The sequence below is a fragment of the Corvus cornix genome, chromosome 5 (genome assembly GCF_000738735.6).
Source record: "Corvus cornix cornix isolate S_Up_H32 chromosome 5, ASM73873v5, whole genome shotgun sequence".
Taxonomy (NCBI): Eukaryota; Metazoa; Chordata; class Aves; order Passeriformes; family Corvidae; genus Corvus; species Corvus cornix.
Window position 1 is genome coordinate 57,467,609 of NC_046335.1, and position 13,356 is coordinate 57,480,964.

The 13,356-nt window shown below is 46.9% G+C and overlaps 1 protein-coding gene across 3 annotated transcripts in view; it reads left to right on the top strand.

Annotated features, from left to right (window-relative positions):
* Positions 1 to 10,345: 10,345 nt before the first annotated feature.
* The window catches only part of ANO1 (anoctamin 1), a 72,896-nt gene continuing 69,885 nt past the window's right edge, over positions 10,346 to 13,356 (top strand). For 2 of the 3 annotated variants that reach the window (XM_039552762.1, XM_039552763.1), the window contains exon 1: positions 10,348 to 10,543. In XM_039552762.1, the coding sequence (XP_039408696.1) occupies positions 10,486 to 10,543 (58 nt within the window). In that variant the 5' untranslated portion in view covers positions 10,348 to 10,485. Of the gene's footprint in view, positions 10,544 to 13,356 lie in introns of all 3 variants that reach the window. The other variant, XM_039552764.1, reaches the window with a different exon arrangement.

Sequence of the window (13,356 nt, forward strand, 5' to 3'; positions counted from 1 at the left end):
GTTTGCAGAAATGATGGGGTTTTTCTCCTCATATCTGGGTCTGTTGTCAGTAATGCACAAGGTAAACATTTGCATGTGAGAATAAAGCACAGGCAAGTTCGCTGACTCGTATTCACAAGAAAGGGAATGGTGTGAAAAGGATTCACATCTCTTGACTCCCTTCTTCTGTGTTCTACCCACAAACCCATTTTTGAGTCATGGGATCCCTCTGAGTCTGTGGTGAATTTAAAGAACATATCACATCTTATATATTTTTTTAAATTTTCTTTTTCAAACCCCAAAGAGTTTTCTCATTTTGGAAACCATTTATGAAGTTTTACCTACATTAAACAGGTAACGAACACAGCAGTGAAGAGGGAGATCATAACCTAGGTGAACACAGAGAATGGGAGAAGCAGCTCTGTGCAGGTCCAAACACAGTCAGTTATCAGGAAAATCTCAGCCATGAGATCTGTGTTGCTGTAGAACCGTTTTCCCAAGTGGAACAACAGAAGTTTGAAACCTTCATACCTGGACCATCATCTCATGGACGGAATAATCCACCTGTGTATGGTCTGACTACATAGCAAAGACATTTTAACGCCATGCAGGCCTCACCTGGGGCTTCAAGAGAGTTAAAACAGTTTGACACTTGCAAAAAAAATAGTATTTCCTCCTTGTGGTTGTTACCTGCTGACTTAAGGAATCCACCTAAAAACGAGCTCTCAGTCAGGGACGTCTCCCTTGAGACCTCACGCTGACCTGGAAAGTGTTAATTCCTTTGAAAACTTGGTCTACCAATGTTTGTTTAGGCTGGGAAGAGGGAAGGGCTAGATGGATAATTGCCTTGAGAGTTAGGAGGACATAAAAAAATCCAGGAAGAACGAGAGTGCACCTAAGAAAGCAGGAAACTCCTCGGGAGGAAACCTTCAATGTCTGAAGTCAAAGAGGAGAAAAAAGGAAAAGTTAGGAAAAGTTAAAAAGAAAAACACTCTTCCAAAGCCATTCACTGAAGTCCCAGAGGAGCCTTGCTTTCATTCATTGCACTAAAACCTGGCATTCCTTTGAATTCTGCTCCCTTTTATGAGCAGCAGAGGGAGGATGAATAGCGGGGATCTGTCACGCACCAACCTCACAGCCTGACCCCGGCCCTCGCGCGGGGCTGGGAAAGCTCAGCAGAGACTCAGCAGTTACAGAGGGGATCCAGCAGTGCTCAGATGGCCCTTCCCTCACACCACTGCTCTGCTCTTGGGATTTACACCCAGCTGGGTCTCCTGCTCACCCCCTGCACTGGGAAAACTCCCTTGTTTTGTGTGTGCACACACCCATAGTTCAGTAGATGGGGTTGATGCCTGAAGCGGCCACCTGAAAACAGAGGCTAGACAGGAGTAAGGGAATAAAGGTGGGTATTTACTTGAAAGGCCTTCAGAGGTACCCCTGGGGAGCCAGAGGCCACTGCCAAGATGGACCCCAAGATGGACAGCAGGTCATGAGTTCTTCACACCTTTATAGGTTTGGTTCATTTGCATAGCAGGGTTAATTCTCCAATTAAAGCTTCAGTTCTATGATGTAATTCCCCTCAGCTTGCCCCCCTCTCAAAGGCTTTTGGTTTTATACTTTTTGGGCCTAGGACAGTCTGGGTGTCCTTGGAGAGCAGGCCTGGAGAGGCTTTGTTATGTTTAACCAAGCATGAGAGAGCAGAAGTGAACAGCTACAAGGAACTTCAGAGTTACACACTGGGCAGTACAGGATTTGAAAAATATTAAAGTTAAAACCTAAGGCATCATGTCATGCTACATTAAGAACTTTCATACCTTAATTTATGTATCAAAACTTCCTTTCTAGTCAGCTTTATTATGGAAACACAAATTGATTGACAAATGGCTGGAAATTTGAGTAACACAAGCATAACTGACATTTCTAGAGAAAAAAAGAATCAAAAAATCTAACGGTCCTTTGTCTCAACTTTGCATTTTGGGCGGTATTTGGCACCTTTTAGCTTCAAAGCTGTATTCCTCCTTTATAAAACCATGGGCACAGGATTCCACCTTCCTCGAGAACCATCTGTGGTGGGAAACAATCCAAATTCTAACCAGTAAGAGAAATGAGGCAGCAAAAGATGCACGTGGCAGGAATTACTTTCCCAGTCCTTTCAGATGAAGGAATTACAAAACATTGCATTGCTTTTCTTTTTTTATTCCTTCAAAATCCGCCTCACTTGACAAGGCTATCAAGAGTTGTAACAGGTTTTTTTTTCTGATTTATTGTATGGGAACCGCTTTTATCTTGCTCCTCTGGCTTTTTGGTGCCCCCTCGTGTTTAAAAGAACGTGATAAAGATCAATCGTATCTGCGTGTCTTTTAAGACGCGAGATTCACGGAGAAGCACTTAAATAACTCTACCTGAGAAAGGTGTGAAAATTAGGGCATAGGAAAAAAAGATACTTTAAAAGCCTTTTTTCAGAATTGAAAACAGAGTTTTAGCTTGTAATTTTTCAGGATTATTTTTACATATGTCCAGATGTTCCCAAACCCACTGATAAATTAAATTTACTTATAAATGTGTAATAAGTGCATTTAAAAAAGTATTTAAAAATATTCAGAAAGAACACTGGGATTTCTTCTCTTTATTCTGTTCAGGTTTATTGTCCCCATGCCTATAATCCATAATTAAATAATACTCTTTATGATCTGATGGTGAAAGCTATCTGAGGACTTGTTTCCAGGTACCAATATTTTAAGGTGTGTGAGTTGTTGGGTGTGCAGGTTGTACATGGGAAGAAGGAGAGAATGAGCCACTGGAATTTCTCCTACTGTGTCACTGGTCCCTTTCAGGCCTTGTGCCAGGTACCTCACCTCATAGCTGCTGATATCCTCATCCTCAGGGTATGTGCTGGCACCTTCCCATGGGAATTCAACCTGCTGTGAAGATAAAAGAATTCTGTGTGTATATATATATATGTATATATAAATTATATATATAAAAGAACTTGGTTCCTATCATTGGAATAGCTGATAAAGTAGGCCAAAGAAACATTACATACATTGAAAGCCCTATGTTTTTAAAGGGAGCATTCAAGAGCTGCTTTTGAAAATAAATGGGCAGAATCACCAGAAATTCGTGTGAATGTGTCTATTTCCCACCTTGACCTACATAAATGATCCACACAGAGCTTTCTGAACCCCCTCAAATTCAGTTTTCTTCTGTGGCCAGCAAGAGGCTGCTGTGATTCAAGTTCACCTCTGAAAAAGAAAACTCCTTCACGCAGTACCTCTTGGATGGCAGCCCTGACAAGAATAGCAGCAGAACAGCCTTTCTTCTTCTCTTGCAGATGGATTTGACAGTCTGGAGGGGAGCTACAAAAAAATTCTCCCAGGACAGATTAACTCCTAAGTGGTGCAATTAAAAAGATTCATTAAGATTCGCTGGAGAAGGTGGCATTAGAGGTGAAGGAATGGCCTGGATGTCACGGCTACCCTGACAGGAGGCAACAGCTCATCAGAGGAGTTTCACTTAGGGTTAGTCATGCTGAATAAGACACAAGGACTTCACAGATTTTTTTAGCACAGTTTTTTATCCCGTCTAGTCCAGCCCTCCCCTGTTATCACTAAACCTAGCCCACAGCTCCAGGCTTTTGTGGCACCTTGGTTTTGTCATCCCCTCTGGCTTTGCCTGCCTTCCCACCCTGATTTTTCCCAGAGGGAAGCAGAGACCTGGGCTGTGGGATCACACAGGACCCAGTATTGGCTGCTTGCTTTTCAAACACCAGTGTGTGCTGCAAGTGGTGCATTTTTATGGCACATTTGTGTACAGTAACAAATGGCCTGGCTTTGTTAATCCTAATTACCCATCTGGATATAGACAGGCTACTTATATTTACAGATACCATGCAGGAAGGTATGTGGTGCTCAGCCTCACCAGGAAACAATCACTGGTGCATTATTTTATTTATATGGATTCAAAGCACAATATAAAGAGGTTTATATTCTTTCTTGGATCCATGTGATGTTCAAACACGTGCACATGAGGACACAGCCACACCTGGATTACCTCACCAGGACTCAGCTACTGCAGGTGATGCTCTGTCGTGCTAAGATCTGTCTCAGAGTGGTGACTGCATGATGAAACATCCTCCTTCAATTTTGTCTGTGTTTCTTTCTCTCAATACCTGTCCTGCAGAAACACAGAGGTCTGAGGCTGAAAGAGTGAACACAGCTGTTCCTTTAACCAGCTCACCACTCTCACAGCTTCTCATGCAGGCCATAGGTATCTGTGCTTTGGAAAATATTGGTGAGTCTCTCTGAACCTGCCTCTGACTCAGCCCCAGACTGGATTCTTAGCTCATTGTCCTTTTGTTTCCAGGGAGTCTTCACAGACATCCCAACTCAATTCATGATTCGTGTGTTTAAACCACAAACACCTTGGAGATAAACCGTGGATATTTTTAAAAACCCCAAACAACCAAACACACAAAAAGCTGTAACCACCAGTTGCAACTGACTATATGAAAGTACAGAATTTAAACCTACATTTCAGTGACAGTCTTATGTGTAATCTCATCAGTAATGTCTCATGGAAAGGCCTTATATTATCTGTAGGTAATTTCTGTATGTAGACCACTGAGAGCTGCACTGCAGTAATTCAAATCAGAAAAAGCAGCTATATGAGTGCAGTATTATCCAAACATTAGTGCAACAGGTTCTTTGCTGTTGTGCCACCATCTGGTCCTGTTTAGCTTCGGGTCTGCGCTCATTTACAGAATTACAAATTTGCTACTTTTTGTGAAGTGTTTTCAGGGAAGGGAGGCCAGTCTGGGCTCCTGCCTGCTCAGGAGGTGCGATGGACAAGGAGCAAAACCCATGGGTTGGGTCTCTGGGTATGATCCCTGTTATCCTGGTGAGCAGATGGCCCCATGGATGGGCTGGAAGAACCAGCATCTCCTTTGGCAAACGCTGTCAAAACCCTGAGCTTTACAGAGTCTAATCTCCAGCAGATAACAAATCTTGAGCTGTTTTATTGGATACCTGCTGATAACGAAGCAGGATATGAAATATTTAGGTCCTGGCATGTGAAAACCATGGCTGCTGATGGCAAAACTCCCATCACAGTTAATGAAGTGTTAAAACCTTGGCTGCCAGTGCTTGCAGGATGCTGAATCCACTACAGAATGACTGCAGCACCCAGGCTGCAGCCTTCCAGTATCCAAGCCACTTAAAGGGTATTAACCTGACTCACTGTTAGTGCCTCTTTGTATTTTGTAACAAAAGGCTTTGCTGCCTCAATTATAAATGGTGAAACCACTGCAGGTTCAAAATGAAGATGCAGTAAACACCTGGACTAAATGTGTGTTGAGGGAGATGCTGCCTCCTGTAAATGCAAAGAGTGGCCAGTGCAGTCACAAGCAAATGCTTCACCTTTCTTCCTCTTTGTGACTCAAGTGACTAAAGCTCTACAGGTAATTTTGTATAGTTTTGTTTTACCTTCATTGCTTAAGACCAAAGGCATAGATGCAGGTTGCAGCATGCTGGAAGATGGAAACGCTGTGGGCTGATTCTTGCTTTGGACTACACCCCCCCCCCCCCCAAAAAAAAAAATCTACTGAAAATGGAAGAAAACCCCTGAGAACAGTTCTGATCTTTCCTCTCCTGGTTACCCAAAGATTCAGTTTAAGAAGGTAATGAACAGGTGCTGCTGTTAGTCACACAGATCGAGGAGCAGGGAACACACACTGCTGTGTCTGATGGAAATGGCCATGGCCCAGTTGCCTTGCCCTATAGCAAGAAGTGCTTGGGATTAGGGAAAATTTTTCTAAATGCACGGATAACTTTAAGCATAGCACCAGAATCCCACAGGAGCTGGAGATGGATGATGGCAATCTCACCAAAAGGAAACTCAGTAGTTTGGCTCCGGTTCAATCGGCTTTGGGACAGAGCAGGCGACTGGATCCAAGAGCAGAGGATTTTTGTTTTCTCTTAAATTTTGTTTTAAAAATTGGGAGTGGGCTCCGTTTCCCTCCCCAGCCCAGCTGTGCCACAGCTGTCAAAGTTTCCTTCCGTCAGCAGCGTGGGGAGGAGCGGGGACCAGCTGCGGCTCACACGGTCTGAGTGAAACCTTCTCCCCGCCGCTCCTGCGAGCGCAGCTTACAGCATCTCCTGAATTCATTTCAAAGGCCTGGCGGGGCTCTTGGGTGGTTCCTTTCAGCTGCAAACTGCACAGGGAAGAGGTGGGAGGTGCCTCTAACTCCTTCTGCAAAACGACACTCGGAAACTTCGGCAGCATTGATGGGAAAACCCGGGGTGTTCCCCAGGTTCGCAGCCAGCAGCAACTGGTGAAAGTATTCCATGGGAACTGAGAAAGGGAATAGTCCTGCTCCTCCTGGACATTGCTATTTACAAGCAGTAACATTCTTCTCTCTGAGCTTTGCAAAATGTTAAATCACAAAAAAAATCTAAAAAAAAAACTAAAAAAAAAAAAAGCAGAGGCTGCTCACAGGAGTAATATTTAATAAAAGTGACTATGCTTGACCTAAATGAGTTCAAAACAAATAAAATCGTCTGTGTTTTAGGTACATGAGCTCTACCTAAGTGCTAAGTGCTATAGAGGCAAAAGAACTTGCCATGCTCTGAGGTCCACCTCAGCCAGGACCCACTGTCTGTCAAGGGTAAGCAGCAAGGAAAGGGGATTAGAAACAGAACATCCTTCCCCACAAATGCTTTTCCAACCAGCAGAGCTTTGAGAGCTTGCTAAGCCAAAAATTACAGCCAGACTGCTTTGTACAGTAGACACCATTGGAGCTATTTTTCATAGATATTTTTCATCCATTTTCAAAAAAACCAACCAGCTTCTGGCTTGCCTTGTATCTCCTGACAATGTAATAATGTTCTGTACTCTGTATGTAGTTTTGTTCTATCTACTATTACATAGTGATTTACTTAATAATCTTATGGCTTCGGTGCATTACCTGGAAAAACCACTCATCCTGTTTATTTAATCTTGCCACCTGCTAATTCCTCTGGGCATGCCTCAGTTTTTATATTGTGACTTACCACTCCATGTTTATCTTTCTCACATTGCCTGTGGTTTTAGGGCTCTCTGGAACCTGATTCTATACAATATATCCTTTTTTTTTTTTGCCTGTGAGTCCGTGACAGGCAGGGAGTGTGCTGTGTGTGGCAGTGAAGGTGAGGAGCAGGGGCTGTGCTGCTGTCACAGCCAGGGCCAGGGCTTGTTTCACCATCATGTGATTGTGTTCATGCTGTTCCGGGTGCCTGCCAGGGATATGGGCTCTTATCTCTGGGTGCCCCAGCTGAGAGCAGAGCTGCAGTGGATCCCTGCCTTCACTGAGTGCCCCTCAGAAGCGTAAAAGGCTTCAGAAAAATAGTCCAGAGGCGACTCCAAGGCAGAGGGGTGGGTGGTTGGCTGGTTTGCCATTTGGGGTGGTGGGGCTGGTGCTGCACACAGGCACTTCCTCAGAGCAGGAGCACCCTGAGCACACAGAGCCTTCACTCAGCTCCAAAACACAGGAGCCCAGAGCTGCATTATTATTGTTACAAAGGCACGCAATTCATTCTACAGACTGTAAATATTTCCAGCAAGAGCACTCCCTGTAGGTGTGGATGCCAAGCCCCGCTGTCGCCTTCCTAACTCTTGGGAGAGTGTTTTTGTTTTATTGCACAGACAGTGGGTTCTCCATCCCCTCGCCATCCTTCTCTCAAGTATGTGTTGAGATGGCTGAGGAAGAAAACTGGAGCTGGAGTCTCTGCTTCCTGTCATCCCAGCAGCCTATTTTAGCTCGCGGGGCTCTTGAAAAGACAAATCGCGTTTCCTCTGCGCCTGTTGGAGCCTGAGCAGTCCCACAGCGCAGCTCTGTCACCTCAGGTGAGTGATCCAGCCCTTGTTAGCCTCATTATGAAGTCCTCATGCCCACACAGAGGGGACAATATTGACAGGTAAAAGGAACAGCGTGGGGAAGCAGCGCAGGGGGATGGAGGTCAGGCAGGTTCTGTCCAGACTTGTGGTTTTCCTGTTATCTTTACAGCTGTTTCCAACAAGGGCTTCTCCAAAGAAGTTAAAGGATCTGCCAGAGCTCATCTAGGGGCACGGGATGGGAATTTGCTGTCCTGCCTCCCAGTACTACTGAGTGGAGCACAGGTTCCACAGTGCACTGAGACTTCTCCATTTCCACTCAAATCTGGGCCATGGCAGCCCAGGACCTTCTAAAATAAATACCAGGCAATTAATGTATATTAATTTTCAGGACACTAACATAAATTATTGCTCATTAAGACTTAAACACCTGGAATGAGGCAGTAATGTCAGCTTTTTTGGTTTTTTTAGGTGTGAAGCTGGAATACAAGCCTAGATCCCAAAATCCAGCTTGTCAGACTAAAACTTCCTAAAACCTGCTACGAAACGATGTCATCAATCAGCTGATCTACCTCTGGCTGGGCTTTCAGCAGGGAGTTACCCCCAGGAAAGGTGGCACTTCAATGATGAAGGCCCTGTGCATACATCCAGGCTGAATTCCCACCCCAGCTCCATCCAGCAGATGCTCACAGAGCTTGTGGTCGTGATGAGATGGGATACTGGAACCCAGCACTATTTCCAGATCTCTCTCTTTGTGTCTCACATCCGTAAAACAAATATATATGTTGGTCCCGTGCCCACATTTGGGTCTGTCGCAGATGTCTGTCCAAAATAAATTAATTACAGGCAAAGGGAAAAGAGCACGTTCCCAAGTGCCTTTGATCTGGGGGTTAAGGGAGCTGGTGACTGAGGCTTCGGTGCAACACAATCTCCTCGCCCCTTCCCCTGCTAATAATAACCCCAGTGATGTGCACTTTAAAAACAGTCCGATCCATATGGTCCCAAAACCAGCCCAAAAGCTAAAATTGAGCTAAAAAGATAGGAAATGTAGCCTGAAACTACCGTGGCTCAGGGCTTCTGGGGGTTATACTCCATGAAGCAAAAGTCCACATGCATGAATTCCCTTGCTCATATACCTACCACACTGCGTTTTCTGCCCCTCCTGTCAAACCCCCAACCAATCCAGGAAAGACACTTTCACAGTTTTCCAAAAACCAGCCCCACAGAGATACCTAAGCCATAACCTGCTACATTTTCAGTAGCAAAGGTGAATTCGGAGTGGAACTAGAACTGTGATCTGTAGCCTGGAGGTGAATGTCACCAGCAAGATGCCACTCAGCAACATCCCTGAAATTTCCCTGGATGCAAGGGGACCAGGAAGGGCCTGGGTCCAGCAGGAGCACGGCAGTGAGAAGAGCTTGCAAGTGTGGGACACTTGGGGGTTGCCAGCCAGAAGTTGGGAAGCCTGCTGAGCCTCTTTCCTTCTGGCAGAGCCCTCGCACATTCCTGGCTTTGCACTTTTGAGGGTTAAATGCTCATCTGAGATTCCAATTAAAAAAAAAAGGAGGGAAAACAGTCAGAGAATGGTGCAGATAAATCTGTGTCAGGTTTGCCTGAGTGGGTTTCTGCAGCACGGCACAGGCTCAGGCTGTAACTTCAGAGAAGACCAGGGAATCCCTGTGGGGCGCTGAAAAGGGGAATAGCCTGGAATCCTATTCAAACCCCTGTACAGATACTGTAGCCACGCAGTGGGAGGTGTAAAAAGCGAGTGCCAGCTGTTTCACACCTCACATGTCTAAAAAAATGTTTAAAAAATTATTTTTGAGGGCCCAGGTTGGTTGGTGTCTACGGTGACATTTGGAGCATCCTTCCTGGACCAGACCTGGGAGAAGAAGCTTTCCTGGGAGACGGGCTGCCCTGGCAGCAGGGTGGAGGAGAACTTTGTCCCTGCGTTTCCAGCTGGGAATCTCGTCACCTTTCCCACCGGGGCTGCGAGAAACACGGGGAGCGGCCAGCCTACACTTTGTGCGAGGGGGACCGATCCCGGGGCTTCAACAGCAAACCCAGCCTCGCTTTTCCCGTTCACCTCGGGAAAAACGGGAAGGCTTCTGGAAGAAAAGAAAAACCAAAAAGGAGTAGGGAGCGGCGCGGGGGGCAGCGGTTCGGACGCGGGCGGCGGGCGCTCCCGCAGCGCAGGGCGCGCTGACCTTTCGCGGCCGCGCTGTCCCCGCCCGCAGCTGCCGCCGTCGCTCCGGCGCCGCCGCCCCGCGCCCAAGGTCAGCCCCGCCGCCGCTCCGCAGGTACGCGCGGGGATTGCGCGGGGGCGGCCGGGCGGGGAGAGCCGCGGCGTCACCGAGGGAGGGAGGGAGGGCAGAGCAAGGCAAGGCAAAGCAAGGCAAGGCGGGGGAGGGCCGGCTCCCCGCGGAGGGCCGCGCTCCGGCGGGCCGGGCCGGCCGCCGCCCGGCGCCCGTATTTAAAGTGTGCCCGGGGGCGGCGGGGCGCTGCGCGGAGCCGCTCCCGGAGCAGCGCGCCCGCCCCGGCAGCAGGGGGGGACGAGGGAGGAGGAGCGGCGGGAGGAGGGATCCTGGCAAGTTCACTTTGGTACCAAGTGGCAGGAGGGCTGCGGGGCTCGGACGGGCGATGGAGAAGGATGAGATCCACCTGCGCAGGCTGCCGGCCGCCGCGCCCTGGGGACCGCGTAAGTCTCGGCTGCCGCCGCCGCCGCGCTGGGGAAGGTGCGGGATGGGGCGCGCTCCTGCCCGGCCGGGGACGGGCTCGGCGGGCGGCCGCCCCGGGTGCCCCGATAAGGGATTTATTATTAGCGTTTCATCGACTATTTTTAAAAATCCAGAAATAATCGCCGCAGAGTACCGGTGAAATGAAATAGCTCGTCTCCCATCTCCCGCTTTCCGCCTCCCCCTCCCGAAGCGTAAAACAGGATAAAGTCCTTTTAACCTATATTAGTAGCATAATTAAAAGTTCGTCTAACCGCGGGAAGCCAATCTAATTATGAAAAATTGCCGGAGTAAGAAGTGTGTGTGACAAATCCTTGAGTTGATGATTGCTGTTAATTCACACTGTGCTGCGGAAGACAAGCTAAAAAAAAACCAACTTACTAAATGAAATGGATCTGTCTGAGATTGTCAGTAATGTTGTTACAGAACTGACTAAATCGTGTATCTCGGTATCATTAACTAATGTGTGCAGCAAAATAAATTATATGTATTGGAAGGGGAAAATACATTCCTTGGCTGAGAAGTTGCAGAATGTTTGGAGCCAAAGAGCAGATCGTTTAAATGGTAGGGGGTGGGAATTTCCTTGGCTTCCCTCTGGAAATAAATCACGGCTCAGTGTCTGTGTGCATGCGTGTGCACCCACATGTGCGTTTATATAAAATCTGTGTATAGAAAACCTTTGTGCGCACGCCTTGAGACACAAATTTTGCAAGTACTGTTTACTGAACGCATTTTTTCTACCAGTTTGGAGACAATAAAACCAGAAACGAGATGCTAACCAGGAACATACTGGAACACTTCTGATTATCCGGCTGAATTGTATACAAATGAAGTAAATTTAGCATGGCACCATTTATAAATTCCATGCTTTACAATCAAAATTCCAAATCTAGCTGTTTGCAGCTAAGAATAGCACGGGGAGCCCTTTTCTTTACTCCCTTTTTCTGGATTCCCACAAAAACCGTTATCCTAGAGCCTACTCATTAAATGGCCAAATATTTCATTGGAGCTCAGCCCATTTCTAGAAGAAATGCTGTTTACTCATCAAAACTAGGCTGGTCAGAGCGCTCAGAATTCAAGCTTTTTCTTTAATGTCTGGCACAAAACAGGTGAGCTTTATATCTAAGGAGAGGGAGAAAGGGTTTCTGCATGACACTGGTTGTCCCACCTTAACTTCTTTCTGGAGATAAGGAGCTCAAACTTTGCACAACTGCAGTGGAAGGCCAGTAGAGAGAGCATGGGAAGCTGAAGTGTTGTGGCAGTACACTAACAGAGATATCAATAAGAGGACTAAATGATAAAATGGCACTGGGAACTACCATTACTCATGGGGCAGGTGGCAATTTATCACAAGGTAATCGCAGCGATAGGGCGGTGAGAGTCCTGAGAAATCGTTTGAGTGGCTTTTTATCTTTGAGAAGCACAGTCTTTTACAGTGACATTATTTAATTTACTGAATCACCCCTCAGCAGCATGAACAGCTCCATTGATGAGTTCAAGGAGCAGTTTGGTTCTCGGCTGCGTGTGTTTGTATTTCTGTTGATAACCTATCCAAAAGGGCTTGTTTGTAAAAGCTGTTTGTAAGCCAAAACTCCCGTCTAATGACATAGCAGCATTTGTGGTACAAATTCGCTTCCTAACTTGCTGGAGAGACATGTGGAGACCCATCCTTGACGTTTTTACACTCAAAAACATCCTCCTGCAGAGAGCAAAGGAAACCTGCTCGTTACTGGGAGTTAGGAAAAAGTTGGGGGCAGTGAGAGGATGATGGAAGACAGGGAAGCAAAAGGGAAACTGCGCTCCCCTAAGCCCTGGGTAAATACTATCTGTTGCCTACATCCAAAGTACTGTTTCACTTATCACTACCAAGGAAAAAAGTGACCTCAGCACATTATTTTTGGCCCTGTCGGTGGCATGAAAGGACAGGTGTCCTGAGCTACATCTGTGCCCTGAGGAGCCAGGCACCACAGCTGATGCCTGCCAGCTTATTATGTGCCCACTCCTCCTCTGTGCCATGGGGTAATGAGCACCCCTGGTGAGGATGGGGTGAGGGTCAGAACTCTGTGGGTGGCAAGGGAGGGGCATGCTGGCTTCTGAAAGGATCGTGGTGTTATCCTGTTACTGCAGAGAAAAGCTTGGAGGCACTGGGACAAGTGCCTGGGGCTAAGCCCAGCTTTAGGGGTCAAGTCTTTACCCCCTAACCTTTCAGCAGTCAAAAATCCCCCGTGTGAACATCTGCCTGCTTTGAAAACGAACTTCAATGTTGTCAGAGCAGCGCCCCAAAAAATGAAATGTTCCTTCCCCTCTTCTCTGGAAGACCTTGTTCAATCCAGAGCTGGGAGTTCCAGCACGTCTCCATGGGTTTCTGGTGTATACTGCCCAGCTTCCCCTGGTAGCACTGCAGCTCTTTCCATTAGCAGTGAAAATGATGGAGCATATTAAGCTAATAATTAATCAGAGATGACAAGGGACTAATAACTGTATTGATTTAATTAGGACTTCTTTTCCAGCTCTGTAACTTGCAGTCATGCACATCATTGACTTAATATTTTAATTTTCTGTAATAACTTATTAATTTCTGGGGGTGAGTGTGCACACAGCTGGGGCAGTGGCTCTGACTTTGTGCTGGATGTGCCATGGGAAGCATTCCTCGTCCTGCCCCAGGCTGACAGCAGGCAGGGCAGCTTGGCAGTCACTGGGAGCTCTGACAGGGCGTCGAGGTGGTGGGAAACGGGGCACTGTGCAGTCAGGTGTGGTGGATGTGCCAGGAAGGTGC